This window comes from Acomys minous (genome assembly GCF_964271855.1).
Source record: "Acomys minous genome assembly, chromosome: 5".
NCBI lineage: Eukaryota > Metazoa > Chordata > Mammalia > Rodentia > Muridae > Acomys > Acomys minous.
In genome coordinates, this window is record NC_140494.1 from 104,328,956 (window position 1) to 104,346,462 (window position 17,507).

General features: G+C 48.6%; 1 protein-coding gene across 2 annotated transcripts; it reads right to left on the reverse strand.

Moving 5' to 3' along the window:
* Positions 1-734: 734 nt before the first annotated feature.
* Positions 735-16,677, reverse strand: CXCR5 (C-X-C motif chemokine receptor 5). Of its 2 annotated transcripts, none has more exons than XM_084781149.1 (2): positions 16,574-16,677; positions 735-2,642 (listed from the first exon to the last, which is right to left on the reverse strand). In XM_084781149.1, exons 1-2 carry the CDS (start codon positions 16,628-16,630, stop codon positions 1,578-1,580), a joined length of 1,122 nt encoding a protein of 373 aa, XP_084637275.1. In that variant the 5' UTR covers positions 16,631-16,677; the 3' UTR covers positions 735-1,577. The 2 variants fall into 2 exon arrangements, with proteins under 2 accessions (XP_084637275.1, XP_084637276.1); XM_084781150.1 differs by lacking the exon at positions 16,574-16,677 and adding an exon at positions 4,262-4,310.
* Between the last annotated feature and the right edge of the window lie 830 nt (positions 16,678-17,507).

Genomic DNA, 17,507 nt, shown 5'->3' on the forward strand with positions numbered 1-17,507 from the left:
GTTCTGTTTTACCAATAAAGACTAGGAGCCAGATACTAGGGTGAAAACCTGCTAGCTCAGAGAGGCAAGGAAAACACCCAGCTGACCTTCCTACTCAGCTCATGTCCCAGTGGAGAAGGCCCAAAATGCTCCCTAGTTCAGCTGGCAGCCCAGGAGGAAAAGGCAGAAAATCCTCGCTAGCTCAAGGCCCAAAAAAGCCAAAGGCCAAGAAGCGGAGGAGCTAAAATCCCAAAAGTAAAGTCCAGGAGATAAAAGCACCGAAGACCCATTCTACTTCTGCAGCTGTCTTAAATACCCCTCAACGCAAAGTTCCTCCTATTCTTTAATCCCTGTCAGCTGGTTTCTTGCTCTGCCTCTTTATTAAATCCTGTGTATAGAGCTCTTGGATTAAAGGTGTGTGTAAGGCCGGGTGTGCTGGCACACACCTTTAAATCCCAGCAGATTCAGGCGGGTCACTGTGACTTCGGGCCAGCCTGGTCTACAAAACAAGTCCAGGACAGCCTAGGCTACACAGAGAAACCCTGTCTCGAAAAACAAGACAAAACAAAAAAGGTGTGTTTAAGGCTGTCTGAACCTCACCTTAATCACCTGTATCACCTGTTTACAATAAACAGAAAGTTCTTGGATTAAAAGTGTGTTAGGGCTCAACCACAGGAAACAGGGATTTACAGTTCAATCTCAGGGATCATAATGGGATCAACAACAGATTTTTTAAAAATTTATTATTTATACAGTATTCTACCTGCATGTATGCCTGTAGGCCAGAAGAGAGCATCAGATCTCATTATAGATAGTTATGAGCCACCATGTGGTAGCTGGGAAATTGAACTCAGGATCTTTGGAAGAGTAGCCAGTGCTCTTAACCACTGAGCCATCTATCTCTCCAGCCTTCAACAAGTTTTTACAGTTCACAATCTCATGGATCACATTGAGATCAAATAGCCTGCAACACCACACCCCAAGCAAGACTGTTATCAGCTGTGGATAAACTAAGGCAGTCCCACATCCTACACTTGGGATTAAAATAAAAACATGTTTATATAACATAACCGAGTTTTTAAAGAAACCAGAACTTCCACTACACCATAACTCTGCGGCCAGCTGGCTACTCATCAGTGGTGTAGGAACGGTGGGTAGCTGTGGCAGTCAGCAGCCTTTAAGGTGACAGAGTGCATTCTGGAAGGAGATTCTGGGGCTTCTAAACAGGAGGAAGATGAGACTGCAGGCCACAGGCATAGATGGTTTTCCCTATGGCCAGGGAAGAAGTAAAGCCGATTCTTAATTTTGTCTGGTTAGGATGGGAGGTTCTCAGAGTCCTTAGTCCAAGGTGACACAGGTGGTCTGGTCAACCCTTGCTTTGCCTTGGGGCTGCTGTCCCCTCCTGGGCCTCTAGTCAAGGCTGAGGGCTGGCAGAAGAGCTTCCGGGGCATTCTGGAAAATGTTCATCCGGCTGTCCCCTCTGGGGACACTGGCCTCATAGCTCCTAGAACCCTAGGTCATGTTGGAAGGGCTTCAGGCATCACCCTACGCTCCCAGGGGAAACAGAAGCAAAGAGGGGGATGCGAAGGTTCTGGGATCTAGAAGGTGGTGAGAGAGGTGGCGTTCTCCGACTCGGAGAGACTGCTCTTGCGCTGGCTGGGAAAGAGATGGCAAAGAGAGGCGGGGCCAGCACAGCCCAGCTTGGTCAGAAGCCGGGACAGGTCACTGCGGAACTTCACGCCAGCGAAGGTGTAAAGCATGGGGTTGAGACAGCAGTGGGCCAGGCCCAGGAATTCACACACGGTGATGGCCACAGAGAGATAGCCCTGCTGCTCACAGCTGTTGTCCACAGCCTTCAGCCTCTTCAGGGTGTCTAGGAAAATGACAATGTGGTAGGGTGACCAGCAGAGAAAGAAAATACTTGTCACTAAGATGGCCACCCTGACTGCCTTCTGCCGCTGAGGGCGCCGCTGGGCCTGGCATAGTCTGTGGACCACCCCCACGTAACACCAGACCATCACAAGCATTGGTAGTAGAAATCCCCCCAAATGGTAGAGGAAACGTGAAGTAAACCAGGCTTTAGTTTCGGCTTCATTTTCTTGGGAGAAGGTGCACTGTGGTAGGCTGTCATTACGTGGTGGGCCAACCTTGGCAAAGAGGAGTTCTGGTAAGGCGAACAGGAAGCCGGCCAGCCAAATGGTCGTGCACGTGATGTGGATGGAAAGGAGGCGACGGTGGCGGTAGGCATGGACAGCGTGGACGATGGCCAGGTAACGGTCTACAGCTATGCAGGCCAACAGCAGGCTGCTACAGTAGAAATTGACCTTGTGTAGAGCGATCACAGTTTTGCAGAGGACGGTCCCTAGGACCCAGCCCACAGAGCCCTCGGCCACTGAAAACGGCAGGATCAAGACCAAAAGAAGGTCAGCCACTGCGAGGTGGAACAGGAAGGTCTCGGTTGAGCTCCGGGTGTGCCGGTGCCTCTCCAGGATCACAAGTACCAGGATGTTTCCCGTCACACCCAGGAGGAAGATGAGGCTGTAGGCCACAGGCATGAACACCGCTTTGAAGGAGGTCAGCAGGGGCCCCTCCTCTGTCGGGCAGAAATGACTGTCTTGTTCGGGGATCTCCGTGCTGTTACCGAAGATAGACAATTCCTTGTACTGTAAAGACAAACAGAAAGAAAAATAAGAATGACAGCTCTATCTTCTCTCTCTCTCTCTCTCTCTTTTTTTTTTTTTTTTTTTTTTTTGTTTTTCGAGACAAGGTTTCTCTGTGTAGCCTTGGCTGTCCTGGACTCACTTTGTAGACCAGGCTGGCCTTGAACTCACAGAGATCTGCTTCTGCCTCTGCCTCCCGAGCGCTGGGATGAAAGGCATGCGCCACCATGCCCGGTTTTTGTCTGCACTATTCTACATTTCCTCTTAGTGTGTCCTTCAACAAATTTCACGTCATCTTTTCCTTCCTTCTTTTTCTTTCCTTCCATTTATTTATTTTAGACATACTCTCCCTATATAGCCCTGGCTAGCCTAGAATTTCCTGTGCAGACCAGGCTGGCCTTGCATTTGAGTGGTCCTGCCTGCTGAGTTCTGGGATTAAAAGTGTGTGCCCCCATGCCTTGTTTCTTTTTTCCTATTTTTAAAAAAGTTTATTTATGCATTATGCATATAGAATTTTGCCTGCACTTACACCTGCAGGCCAGAAGAGGACACCAGATCTCATTATAGATGGTTGTGAGCCACCATGTGGGTGCTGGGAATTGAACTCTGGAAGAGCAGCCAGTGCTCTTAGCCTCTGAGTCATCTCTCTAGCCCCCATGCCCTGTTCCTTAAATTTAATTCTTGATTTTTAATTTCCAGCAGTGCTGGAGATGGACCTTGGGGGGTGGGGGAGGGAAGTGCTGTGTGAATGTTAAGTAAGTGTTTTGCCACTGAGCCATACCCCTGGCCTGAAACTTCAGGATATTTTGTATACAAAAGGGGCCAGTACAGTGGTGGGGACCAGGGTGATGGTGACTTATCTCACGTCTATGTGTTTTTAGGTGTGGACGGCTGCAGGCTTAGGGAGTGTAGTCAGTACTGACATTTGGGGGTGGGGCCTGAGTGAAACAAGAAGCCAGTATTCCAACTCTGAAAGGACAGTGGGGACTGAACCTAAGATCCTGCTGGAGGCAGTGCATGGTTGGGTGCTGATGTGGCTTGCTTACTTCCTCTTAATTTGTCCCCCTCTTCTTGTCTTGATTATTGCTGAAATTGAGGAAACGGCCTCCCGTCTGGTTTAACCCACAGGCGCGCGTGAGGCATGTCATCTTACTCCTATTTTACAAGCGTGACTTGTTCAAAGAGGAGGTTTGCTTAAAGGCACATTTGCCTGTCTCCAGAGTCAGTCGATACCACTACCACTGAGCGACAATGCCCAACCTTCCCTCCAAAGACTGCTGGGAAAGGGGCAGAGACTGAGTTTCCGGTTACTTCCCAACCAGACAGCAAACTCCCCAGTCACAGGAACCTCACGACAGGGGCAAATATGAGTCACACACACAGGGAGACCAGGCACAGGGAAGGGAGCTCTGTTCTGAGTGGAAAAGAAGGTGTGTGTTTGTATGTGTGTGTGTGTGTGTGTGTGTGTGCGCGCGCGCGCGCACACGCGCGCGTGTGCCTGTTATATCTCCGGAAGTTCCTGCCTCCGCATCCTCCTCCCCCTCTGTCGATGCCCTCTATTACCCAGCTCTCTGGTTGTTTGCCTGCTAACCACAGAGGAAGACGGGTGCCTGTTTTCATACCTTTCACTCACAGCTGCCCTGCACCTGCTCTTCCTCAGCTCCCAGCTCTGTTCTTCCTGTCCTCCCCTGGTCAGCCTCCTCCTTGAGCAATACAAAACCAATTACACCCTACTGCCTATGGGTTCAAAAGGCACTGGTATAAATGATGGGCCCCAGGGAGGCAAGCGACAGTGGGGTGTTCTGTCCCCTCTGCGCAATCTCATGCTGAACCTCTTTCAGAAGAGTGAGAGTCCCCCGCAAGCGGCGCCTGGTTCTCTGTTACCCTGAATCTTTCTTGCCGCCCAGGCAGGCTAGCTGTAGCCTCACACACTCACTTCCACGGGTGGGTAAACCGATTCCACATCTTGGTCTTTTGGTCCCTGGAGTGGTTGGCTCTTAAAGAAGGAATGGGGACACATGGTACAATGGTGACACTATCTACTACTTCTCCCTTGTCACCTTCTTCTGCCATCGCTGCAGTCCTGCCCTTTATTCTGTATTCTCTCTCAGTCCTTTTCTTTCCTTGAAAAACATTTAGGTAAAAATATTTTTTATTAAAGCCGGGCATGATGACCTTTAATGCCAGCACTCGGGAGGCAGAGGCAAGCAGATCGCTGTGTGTTACAAAGCGAGTCCAGGATAGCCGAGGCTACACAGAGAAACCCTGCCTTAAAAAAAAAAAAAACACCAACAGCAAAATATTTTTATTAAGCCTGATGTGGTGGCACAGGCCTTTAATTCCAGCACTCAGGAGGCAGAAGCAGGTGGATCACTGTGAGTTAGAGGCTAGCCTGGTCTACAAAGAGAGTCCAGGATAGCCAGGACTACACAGAGAAACCCTGTCTCCAAAACCCATGTATGTACGTATGCTATGTATGTGCCTGGTGCCCATGGTGGTCGGAAGAAGGCATTGGCTCCCCTGGACTGGAGTTATAGACGGTGTGAGTCACCATGTGGGTGTCCGGGAATGGAACCCTAGTTCTCTGAAAGCATAGCGAGTGCTCTTAACCATGGAGCCATCACTGCAGGCCCACAGGTCCTTTCCTTACTACCTTTTCCATTCTTGTCCACTTTCTACCCAGTGGACAGGTGAGTTTTCTCATACGCAAATCCCGGCCAGGCACTACTCAAAAGCCTGAAGTGGGAAGATGGCTTAAACTCATAATTTGAGTTCTGCTGTCAATATAGCCAGACTCTGTCTCAAAAACACACACCCAAAAACCTACACAGATCCTATAGTGTGTACAGAAATGTTAATTCAGAACATGGCTGTTCTGGCAAGAGATCACATCCAAAGACCTTCTAGGTATGTGTGATCTGGCTGGAATACAAATATGCCTTTAATCCAGGAGATCTGAGTTCAAGGCCAGCCTGGTATAAAGCAAGTTTTAGGTAAAGAAAAGCATAGGGCCAGGCCTGGTGGTACATGCTTTTTAATCTTAAATGAAGATAAAGTTATTTGTAGAAGGAAGAACTCAGGTTGGAAAGTGATGTTTAACTGGGTGGCAGAAATCATGAAAAAATCTGAGAAGATTTGACAGAATAGAATACGCCCAACTCTCACAAGAGAGAGGAAAGGCAAGCTACTTAAGAGGCAGTTGTAGAAGCCAGGTGTGGTGGCTCACGCCTGTAATCCGAGCACTTAGGAGGCAGAGGCAGGTGGATTGCTGTGAGACCAGCCTGGTCTACAAAGTGACTCCAGGACAGCCAAGGCTACACAGAGAGACCCTGTCTCAAAAAAAAAAAAAAAAAAAGAAAGAAAGAAAGAAAGAGGTGATTTTAGGCGGATCTCTGTGAGTTCAAGACCAGCCTGGCCTACAAAGTAAGTCCAGGACAGCCAGGACTACACAGAGAAACCCTGTCTGGAAGCAAAACAAAAAGAGGCAGTTTTACAAAGAGAGGAGACAGTTTTATCAGGACAGTAATAGTTGGGTTGCAGAGAGAGAGAGAGAGAGAGAGAAAACCCAGGTGAAGACAGAATGAGTGAGAAAATGAGAAGAAGATTAGAGCAGACTGCTGAGTTAGTTTGAGGCCAAGCAGAGCAATTCCAGGCCGAGAGAGAAGCCAGATTAAATAAATCAGCTGGGAAAAGAGTTTCAGCCAGAACAGCTGAGTTGAATCAGCCTGCTCAGTGCTCAGAGAGAAAGAAAGGGTGAGCTTATTAAGCAGTAAGTCTCAGAGGCTGAAAACACTCTAGGCCTAGGTTAGATTGAATGGAGGCTGGCAGCTTCCAGGATTAGGCCTCGGTTAGCAGAAGGAGGCAGTTAGCCACAGAGACAACAATTTTTGTTGTTTCTGAGACAGGGTTTCTCTCTGTAGCCTTGACTGTCCTGGACTTGAGTTATAGACCAGGCTGGCCTTGAACTCACATTGATCCTCCTGCAACTGCCTCCCGAGTGCTGGGATTAAGGGCATGCACCACCATGCCCGGCCAGAGACAACAACTGAACAGGAGAATAAAAGTTCCTTTTACACTACAGTAGTAATGTTCTGCTTAGAGTCCATTAGTGGTTCCCCATTACTAGTAAAAATTAGGTGTCTTAGTCTTCTTTTCTTTCTTTTTTTATTTATTTTTTATTTTTTTGGTTTTTTGAGACAGGGTCTCTCTGTGTAGCCTTGGCTGTCCTGGACTCACTTTGTAGACCAGGCTGGCCTCGAACTTACAGTGATCCACCTGCCTCTGCCTCCCGAGTGCTGGGACTAAAGGCGTGCGCCACCACACCCGGCTTGTCTTCTTTTCTTTCTTTCTCTCCCCAACCTCCCCAGGGTTTCTCTGTGTAGCCTTGGCTGTCCTGGGCTCACTTTGTAGACCAGGCTGTCCTTGAACTTGCAGAGATCCACCTGCTTCTGCCTTCTGAGTGCTGGGATTAAAGGTGTGCACCACCATCGCCCAGCTTTGTTTTCTGATTTCATATGCAATAGTAAAACCATTTATAAAAAGCCATTTTTGAAGGCTGGACGTGGTGGCGCATGCCTTTAATCCCAGCACTTGGGAGGCAGAGGTAGGCAGATCGCTGTGAGTTCAAGGCCAGCCTGGCCTACAAAGTGAGTCCAGGACAGCCAAGATAACACAGAGAAACCCTGTCTCAAAAAAAAAAAAAAAAAAAAAAAAAGCAGAGCATAATTTAAAAAAGAAAAAGCCATTTGTGTGACAATGTCTATCAGCAGAAAAAATGGGAGAAGTCAAGCTTCATACAGAAGAATGGAACACGTGGAAGGAAATAAAGTATAAAGTTTGTAGTGTTTCTGTCCTCTTAGGGAAAGACTTCTAACACACAAGGCTCAATTTCAGAACCAACAACAGGGCAGCCATACAGCACGAGGCCCAGGCTGCAGGAGTCCCTGCTTCCAGCTCCTCTCCTTGCCTTTAAGGCAGAGTTCTTCACCTTTGATTCATGGCAAAACAAACAAACAAACAAACAAAATATAGACATTGGCTAGGGTTGATGGCACATGCTTGTTATCCTAGCACGGAGAGGACAGAAGATCAGGGCAAGGCTAGCCTGTACCGCATGGTCCCTGTAACAAACAAGTAAAAAAAAAAAAAAAAAAAAAAAGGATGAAATGTCTGTGGTAGAGCCCTTGCCTAGCATGTACAAAAACAGAGCGTGTGTGATAAAATGATCCTACACTCATTTGAAAACAATAGACCTGTGGGACAGGGGTCTCAATGCCCCAGAGAGAAGGCCTTTACATTTCCTCTAATGTGGGCTTGAGGTAGGATGCTTGCCTAGCATATACAGGGCTCACCCTGAGTCTGAGACTCAGCTCGGCAAAAATAAAAATAAACAAATTTATTCAAAATGTATACTCTTTTGATGTGTCAAAGCTTTCCTACGACTTTACTGCATGGGCACTCTTTGCCTCAGGTATGTGTTCTACCCGCTGCCAGGTTCCCAGCCACCCACCCTGGCAAGCTTCCTGTCACCTTTGCTCCACCCACCCGGGCAAGCTTCCTGTCACCTTTGCTCCAGCCACCCAGGCAAGCTTCCTGTCACCTTTGCTCCAGCCACCCAGGCAAGCTTCCTGTCACCTTCGCTCCAGCTCTTCCTTTCTTCAAGTCTGCCCCTCTAAACTTCTACCTTCCTTCAAAGGCCCACGTCAACCCCACTTTCCCCCCCCTACGTTCTTCTTAGCCCTTCTGCTTGGAATTCCAGGCTGCCTGGGGCCTCAGCGGAGATTCCTATCTTTGCATCTTTCTGTAAATCCTGCCTTGGAGGCCTACTGGGGTTCTCAGTCCCTGGAGGGAGCTGTTTCCAATAGAATAGCTGAATGCAGCCATTTGAGTGAGACTCTGCAGTAGGAGGTGGAGGGGACACTGGGGAGAGCTGTCCCACGTACAGAGCGCAGGCATCAGACAAATGGTGGAGATGTGACGAAAGCGTGTGAGTGTAGCCGCCCTGTCTGGCCCACAGGTCCATCATAACGGCTCATATAGGCTGACGAGCCTGTCTGGTTAACATCCAGTCAGTGGGGGCATCTCCACAGGGCCAGGTAAGGGGGTGAGGCTCTGTCTCTTCCTCCACGCCAAGAGGTATTGTTTTGGCAAAAACCCCAGAGGCGGGGAAGATGGGAGGAAGCTAGCTTGGTACCCGTCAACAGGAGGTGTCAAACAGATGTTTTGGAGCTCAAGAGTGTTAAAGCCACTTCCCACGCACAGGTGCCTGGGCTCTCCCTCAAACCATGGAGAGAATAAAAAAGGTAAGTTCGGCTCTGGCCTGGTGGAAAGATGAGGAACCTGCTATCTAGAGCACGGTGGGACACCTGCTGTCAGAGGGAGCTGGCCTAACTGATGCGCTAGGGAGAAGCACAGTGCCAGCGGTGGGATGAATGGCTCCTCCATCTTTTACTATAAAAAACAGCAGACTCATGTGTACCCCCACTATAGAGACATAGGTCCGTGCCCAGGTGGGACCACACCACCACGCTGCACAGGCAGGCACCCAAACACAGCACAAACAAGCAAGCTATAGGGACTTAAGTCCCGTGAGAAAATACAACGCCTGGAACCAAGCCAGGCTTGAGCTAGGAATGTAGTTAGAGGAACACTGTGAGCTCTGAGGCAGGAGGATGGCGGGAAGAGGTAAAGAGATGCAAAGCGCTCCTCCCATGATGGGGTCCACAGAGAGGCCTTCCCTCTACACAAGCCTCCGGGCCCCTCCCTGGACAAGCAAAGACTCTAAGCGCCATGTGTTTTTTTCCAGAGGACGAAGCTGCTTTGTTGCCTCGAGCTGGCTAGCAGGCAGTCCTGCTAGGGTCTGCTGACTGGATTTCTCTGCGAGCTGCTTACAGAACATTCCTCAAGGATCTAGCCTGGATTTTCTTCTAGCACTCAAGCCTGCTTTGGGTGGGGCTTGACCGGCGAACACTTTGATGATGCAGAGTCCTCCATAAGCGGACACGACAGCAGGGACTCAAACTCACCAGGTGGAATTATTTCCGGGGTCAAGTGAGACACCTGGAGTGGGGTTTAGCCTGCAGCTTCTGTTAGAGGGGAGGCTGAGTCAGAAAAAACATTTGAACTCATGAGTTTGAAACCAGCCTAGTCAGCATACTTAGACTCAACATACAGAACACACACACACACACACACACACACACACACCCCTTAGGCAATGGGTCATGAGAAGAAAGACTTGTGACTTTAGGCATCATTGTTTTCCTCTGGACGAGGTGAGCAAAGGCTTCAGCAGGTTACTGTAGGAAATAGAAAAAAGAAGCCTGAACCCTATGAGAATTTTCTTCAAGGACTAGCAAGGAAGGGCCTTGGCTTAGGAGGTGAGGGCTGGGCTCTGATGTGAGCCTCAGGTATAGACCAGGAGAAACGGGCAGAGCCTACCAAGTGGCTCCAGCCAATGAAGGGGCAACATTCTAACAGGCACAACTGTCCAGCAAGGGGACATCTTTGAGCTCAAGTACAAGGGAACAGGCTCCTGCTTCAGGCGAGGCTGGAACCTGCCTCTCCCCACTCTGCTGCTCACCAATGCTCTGGTCATCTGCCACGCCCTGCGCTGCCCAGAGTTGAGCTACTTCTTGGTGCTGTCTTTCTTCTCCTCCCACCAACAGCCCTGGCTTCTTTAGCCTGTTCTACAAGCAGTGAATGCCAAGGGCTGATCTGAACTCCCAGCTCGGAGGAGCCTGCAGGGCTTGCTGCCTGGTCCCTGTTCTCTCAGGACCCGGCCTAGCACTCCAAGGCCTGCGGTGTGCTGTCCTTGAAATATCACTAGATAGGTGAGTGCCCTACCACTGAGCTACATCTCCAGCCGTCGTCCCTTGGCCCCCTTTCCACTTGCTCTTTTGTGACTATGTGTGAGTGTGTATGTGTGAATGTGTGTTTGTGTGTATATGTGCTGTGGGTGTATGATTGTGTGTGTGTGTGTGTGTGTGTGCTTGTGAGTGTGAATGTGTGATTGTGTGTTTGTAAGTGTGTGTATATATGGTGTGTGTGTGCGCATGTGTGATTGTATGTTTGTGAGTGTGGATATGTGCTGTGGATGTATGACTGTGTGTGTGTGTTTGTGAGTATGTATGTGTGTGTGTGTTTGTGAGTGTGTGTGTGTGTGTGTGTGTGTGTGTGTGTAGGCCAGAGGTAGCTATCCAGTGCCTTTCTCCATTATTCTCCATCTTATCTTTTGAGACAAGGTCACAGAACCTGGAGCTCACTGATGGCTAGACTTGCTGGCCAGTAAGTGCCAGGAATCCCACCTCCCCCCTTGTTAAAAATAACATATTTATTTTCCCTTTATGTATATAGGTGTTTTGCTTGCATGTATGTTTGTGCCCACATGCATGGAACTTGCAGGTGCCAGAGAGAATGCTGGATCCCATGGAACTGGAGTTATATATGGCTGTGAATACCATGTGGGGCCTGGGAACTGAACCCGGCTTCTCTGGAAGAACGTCAGATGCCTTTAACTGCTGAGCCCTGCAGAGATTCTCTTGTATCTGAACTTAGGTTTTCACACTTTCACAGCAAGTACTTTACATAGCTCCTGACTTTTGTTTTGTTTTTTCAAGACAAGGTTTATCTGCATAGCCCTGGCTGTCTTGGAATGCACTCTGTAGACCAGGCTGGCCTTGAACTCACATCGATCCACCTGCCTCTGCCTCCGAAGTGCTGGGATTAAAGGTGTGTGCCACCACACCCGGCTTAACTTGTTTTTTTAAAGACAGTGTCATGTCACTAGTTGCCCAGGCTATCTCTGTAGCCAATGTCTTGAATTTTTTGATCCTCCTACCTTAGCCTTCTGAGTAGCTGGGATTGCAGGCCTGTTTTCCCAGGCTCTGCTGAGATTATGCCTTATTTTTTTGTGGGAGTTAACCCTGTGTGAGTATTTCTGGGAGTGGGGTGGGCAGGGTAGCTCTCATTTCAGCCTTCAGTAGCTCACAGGGGCATGGTTTGTAGGAATTGAGACTGGGTTATGGGGCTCCTGTCAACACACTTTTCCTTCAGAGGCCACCTCCCACTCTCCAAACACAATTCAGGATTTTGTTTGCCATAGGCTCTATGTATTTTTTTTTCCCCAAAGGAGCAAGCCTGCCAGGTCCTCTTCCACCTCTGTCAGAGGGTTTTGACCATTAGGCTTATGTAGTGCTTTTTTTTTTCCCCCTAAAGATTTATTTATTATGTATACAGTGTTCTGCCTGCATGTACACTACAAGCCAGAAGAGGGCATCGGATCACATTATAGATGATTGTGAGCCATCATGTGGTTGCTGGGAATTAAAACTCAGGACCTTTGGAAGAACAGACAGTGCTCTTAACCTCTGAGCCATCTCTCTAGCCCCCCTTTGGGTTTTTTTTTTCCAGTATTTTTTTTCCAAAAGATTTCTTTTTATTTTGTGTGTGTGTGTGTGTGTGTGTGTGTGTGTGTGTGTGTGTTTTCTTGGGGGCTAGAAGAGGTCATCAGACTGGATGTAGGTGTTGGAAACCAAACTTTGAAAAATAGAAAATGCTCTTAATCACTGAGTTATCTCTCCAGCCCCAGTTGTAAGTTTTTTTGAGACAGGAGATCACTGTGTAGCCCAGGCTAGCCTTGCACTCAAGCTAGTCTTGAACATTATGACCCTCCTGCTCCAGCCGCTTGACTGCTTAGATCCTTGCCCTCGTGCTTGGCTCCAGGAGACACTCACCACCCTCTACCTCTTTGCCACATCTTTAGGTGTAAAGTGAGTTCACCTTGTGAGCCAGTGTCTGCCAATGCTGTGAAGACAGGGTTACATAGTCAAGGTACGTGCCTCTCCCAGCAGCCTCTTAAAACCACCTTCTGAGCTAGCACTTGCTTTAAATATAAAAAATTATTTTGTTTATCTGTGTGTGCACATTTAAAGAAGTTAGAGAACAGCTTGGGGAGTTTTCTCTCTCTTTTCACCATATGAGACACAGGACTGAATACAGGGCCTCAGGCTTGGCAGCCAACACATTTATCCACTGAACCATCTTGCTGGCTATCCTTGGATAAGGTAGATTTGAACTATTTTTGTCTCTCATTCCCAAAAGAAAACTCTGTATCCCAAACCCGTGGTTGCCTTTTTTTTTTTGGGAGGGGGTGGTTTCAAGACAGGGTCTCTCTGTGTTAGCCATGGCTGCCCTGGACTCGCTTTGTAGACCAGGCTGGCCTCGCCGTGGTTGCTTTTTATGTATCTCCTGAAGGAACAGGATCGGGCCAACTGCGCCTCTTAGAAAGGAGCGTGTTCCTAAACCGGGAGGTGGTGGCCCACGCCTTTAATCCCAGCACTGGGGAGGCAGAGGCAGGAGGATCGCTGTGAGTTCGAGGCCAGCCTGGTCTACAAAGTGAGTCTAGGACAGCCAAGGCTAACACAGAGAAACCCTGTCTCAAAAAACAAAAACAGACAAATGAAAATGTGGTTTCTGTGATCCGAATGACAGGACCTAGATTCCCCCTAATATAACTCGACGCCTCAGGTTTCGATCTGATCCCTCCGGACACCCTCAGTTGAGGCTTCCTCTACTTGGGCTTCTGTGGGACTTTTCACGTGGTTACAACGGGGAGGACCCTTCCCTCCTCCCAGGTAAAACCCAGAAACAGCCTGAGCAAGTTTCAGTTCCTCCTTTTCACCCCCGTGGTAGACTGAGACCGTTGTGTGTGGACAGAATCTGTGACACTGAGTCCATCACCCGGAGTCCACAGCTTGTAGTGATCATCTTTATGGAAGAGTCAGGGAAATTAAACTTCACCTCCTGAGGGCTGGAGAGTTACTGCATAACTAACTTGTGTGGGTGCCCAACCAAGCCCCGGGTTCTAGACATGCCCAGCTGAGGACGTCTGGCTTGACATGTGAAATGAAACAATTCATGATGGTTCTCCTAGGCAGAATCTCCTTCTGGTTCACTCAGGTCCACCTTGCCTCTAAAAGCCGCCCCCCCCCCAAAAAAAAGACTTGTCATCAAGCCTGAAAACCTGAGTTAAATCCCTGGGGCCCCACACGCTGGGAAGAAAGAAACCGAATCCCACAAGTTATCCTCTGACACACGTGCGCGCACACACACACACTGTAAATAAACAAATGTACAAACATTTAAAAATGGAACAAAGGGATGGTTATGGCCTGATTTTGGACCCCAAATTCCTGTTTTGGACCCCAAAGCTGGAGAGTCGTACCTAGTGATCTGGGAAAGCGGGCCGGTAGTCAGCTGGATCAAGGGCAAGGAGCAGGGAGCAGGCAATAAAATCAATGGGAGAAGCTCAGCCAGACTCCCAAGAAAACTGTTAAGACGTCACCTGGACCACAAGGCAGGAAATACTCCCTGGGAGAGGCAGGAGTCCAAGAAGCCTCCGTTTCTAATTCCAGGATAACAAACAAACAGAGCAAACCAGAAACCCACCATTTTATTGAGAAGCTGCTAATGTTAAACTGTTCTGCCTGTTCTGCTGTTCCCTGGATGCTTATGCTATGGCAGAGTAGGGTAGAGTGAGTGCCAAGGCCGGTCAAAGCCTTTTGGAAGTGGGGGGGGGGAATGAAAGATGAGGATTTGTGTTCCAGAGTGACAGCCACCCTGGAAGAGAGCACCTGGGAGGTGGATGGAGGCAGGACAATGTGCCTGATTGAAGGGCTCCCAGACCAGGGTTATCTTACAACTCCTGGGCTCCTGGCCAATGTCCAGGCACGTAGCTGAGGGCCTTCGGTTTGATATGTGTCATGAAAAAAAGGCGCCACGCTTCTCTCCTTGGGAATGTAGGTTGGCTTCGTGTCATAAGCACTCCCTGCCGTCCCTCTGCCCGCTACTATCACCTGCCTCTAGTAGGTCACGCAGTGAGGTGAGGCGTGCAGTTAGGGGAAACTCTTGAGGTTTCTCAGAAGTCAGGGACGGCCAGGTCTCCAGGTGGTTACAAAGGCATCCAACTGGGTCAGAGCTGTCGGTCAGCTTGAGAGCAGAAGATACCAAGTGACCAAATCAGAGGCAGCCAGAGGGAGAGATGAGGGTGAGAGTAGAGCAGGATGCCTTGTAGGGCAGTTAGCTAGATCCTGAATAGACTCACCTGACATCATGGGGGTACCACTTGGGCACTCATGGGGATTCTGCTCTTAGAAGGACCTCAGGGTTGGTTTAATGCTTTCTTCTGCCATGTTGAATTTTTGTTTGTTTGTTTGTTTGCTTGAAAGAGATTCTCTATGTAACTTAAGTCTGGCTTCAAACACTCAGTCCTCTGGCCTGAGTCTTTTGAGTTCTGGGATTCCAGATCTCAATCTCAGAGATTGTTAATTTTTTAAAAAAAGATTTGTTTATTTATTATGAATATAGTGCACATCAGATCACATTATAGATGGTTGTGAGCCACCGTGTGGTTGCTGGGGATTGAACTCAGGACCTCTAGAAGAGCAGTTGGTGCTCTTAACCACTGAGCCATCTCTCCAGTCCCTTTAATTTTTTTTTTAAGATTTATTTATTTATGATGTATACAATGCTCTGTCTGCATGTAACTACTTCAGGCCAGAAGAGGGTACCAGATCTCATTGTAGATGGTTGTGAACCACCATGTGGTTGCTGGGAATTGAACTCAGGACCTCTGGAAGAGCAGACAGTGCTCTTAACCGCTGAGCCATCTCTCCAGCCCCCCTTTTTTTTTCTTAACAAGAAGTCCGCCTTATATTTTGATGGCAGCCAAGCCAAGGGAACCCCTGTGCTTCACTGGAGCTACTTGGGCAGTGGCAGAGAAAGGTGCCCGGGACCACTTAAACAAAACAAAACACAAAACTCCCATCTAAGAATCTATTCAAAGAATACCGTATCTCTAGAGGTGGCAGTCCTTTCCGGGAGGTTGCAGCACTCTCCATGACACTTTGGGGAGCAATACATCTTAGCATTCTCGGCTGCATGACTCTGGCCACTGGATCCTCTTTCTTGCCTCCATCTGGCCTGGCACTTCCTTCATCTATACAAAATCACTGTCTATAAGCTTCCAGCCATGGCTTAGTTTCCTCTTGTCCAGCTCATCAGCTATCTGAGGGCAAAGATTAGGTCCTCAACTTCCCTATCCAACACAGAACACTGTGCCTCAGTGAGAAAACCATACAGCATCATACAGCAAGATGGACAATCACATGTAAAATTTTCAAGCCAGGGTGTCTTGTATCCTAAGCTAGCCGAGGGTGACCTTGAACTTCTGCCCCCCTCGCTCCCATCTTTCTCATGCTGGGATTATAGGCATGCACCTCCATACTTAGTGTGTACGTGCTGGGGATGAATCCCGGCTCATGCATGCCTGGTGAGCACTCTGCCAACTCCTGAGTATTCTCCCACTGAAGCGCACAGTGACTGATTAGCACTTGCTGCCACACTGCCATTAAGAAAACTTCCAGACAGGCGGTGGTGGCGCATGCCTTTTATCCCAGCCCTCGGGAGGCAGAGGCAGGTGGATCTCTGTGAGTTTGAGGCCAGCCTGATCTATCAAGTGAGTTCCAGGAAAGCTAAGACTACACAGAGAAACCCTGTCTCAAAGAACCAACAACAACAACAACAACAACAACCAACAACAGAAACCCTTCCAATATGTTTTGCCATTCTAACCTGAAGAGACAAAGAGAAGCTCCCCTATTGAAGAACCAAGAGGCAGAGCTGTGTACCCAGACATATAGCAGGAGATGCAGAGCCCGATCCTAAGCCTCCCACCTCCCTTTGGTACCTATTAAGGGCAACAGATATGGTAGACAACATGAGTCGAAAAGTGCAGACATGCCTGTATTTGCCGATGTTCTATAATCCCCGTGGAGGGAGAGACTCCCAAGCTATCCCCTTTCCCTTGAAGCAGAGTATTCAAAATTCCAAGCAGGACCCGAGCAACAGGGAGCCAACCACTTGTCTCTACTCACCAGGTCCCCCAAGTTGTAAGTGATGAACTCCATGTCCAGTGTTAGAGGGTAGTTCATAGCTGCAGTTCTGCGTCACCAGACTGGTCCGTCACTCTCTGATGCTGAGAAGCTGTGTGCCAGTGCCTATGGAGAGGTGGCAGGCGTCAGCTGCAAATTTAAGCAAATGAGATGAGCACTGTCTCCTGGGGCCCATGTAGGGCTTGCCACTTGTCTCTCAACTCATTACCTTTTTTTTTTCCACTGGGTCTTTTCTGTTGTGTGTGGTTTGCTTTTTTTTTTTCCCCTCTCTTTTTCTTTTTCTTTCTTTCTTTCTTTCTTTTTTTCTTTTTTAAAGAAAAAGGGAAACTCCCCCACAGATTCATCACTAGCCAAACACTTCAGCGTCTTTCCTGGCAGTCACAGTCTGACCTGGGCCAGAGGTCTGGTGGGAAGGTAGCCCCTCGCTTCTGCTCGCTGGATCTCTACAAGGGATTCCTATACGCTTGAGAAACTCTTCAGAGAAAGGGACAAGAAAAAAAGTGCTTCAGCCTCTAGATCCTCACTTTCTTCATCACTAGCGTGACCAACCAACCCACTGTGCGCAGAACTAAAAGAAAGTCCCCTGCTCTGGGAAACCCCTCAACCATAGACAAACCAGGGCACTCCATCACCCGGTTACGGCTACCCTTCTGCCCAGCCAGGAAAGAGTAACCCGCCCTCCTTCCCTTTCCAGCTTAAGTTTGTTCTGTTTTGTTTTGTTTTTGTTTTTTGTTTTTTTTGAGACAGGGTTTCTCTGTGTAGCCTTGGCTGTCCTGGACTCGCTTTGTAGACCAGGCTGGCCTAGAACTCACAGCAATCCACCTGCCTCTGCCTCCCGAGTGCTGGGATTAAAGGTGTGCGCCATCACTGCCCGACTCAGCTCAAGTTTGAAAGAGATAAGTTAGAATTTTTCAAA

Excerpts from the sequence above, each read along its gene's own strand:
- CXCR5 (XM_084781149.1), bottom strand. The coding sequence starts at position 16,630 with ATGAACTACCCTCTAACACTGGACATGGAGTTCATCACTTACAACTTG. Across the intron at positions 2,643-16,573 it reads CTTACAACTTGGGGGACCTG|TACAAGGAATTGTCTATCTT; the intron begins GTGAGTAGAGAC and ends TTGTCTTTACAG.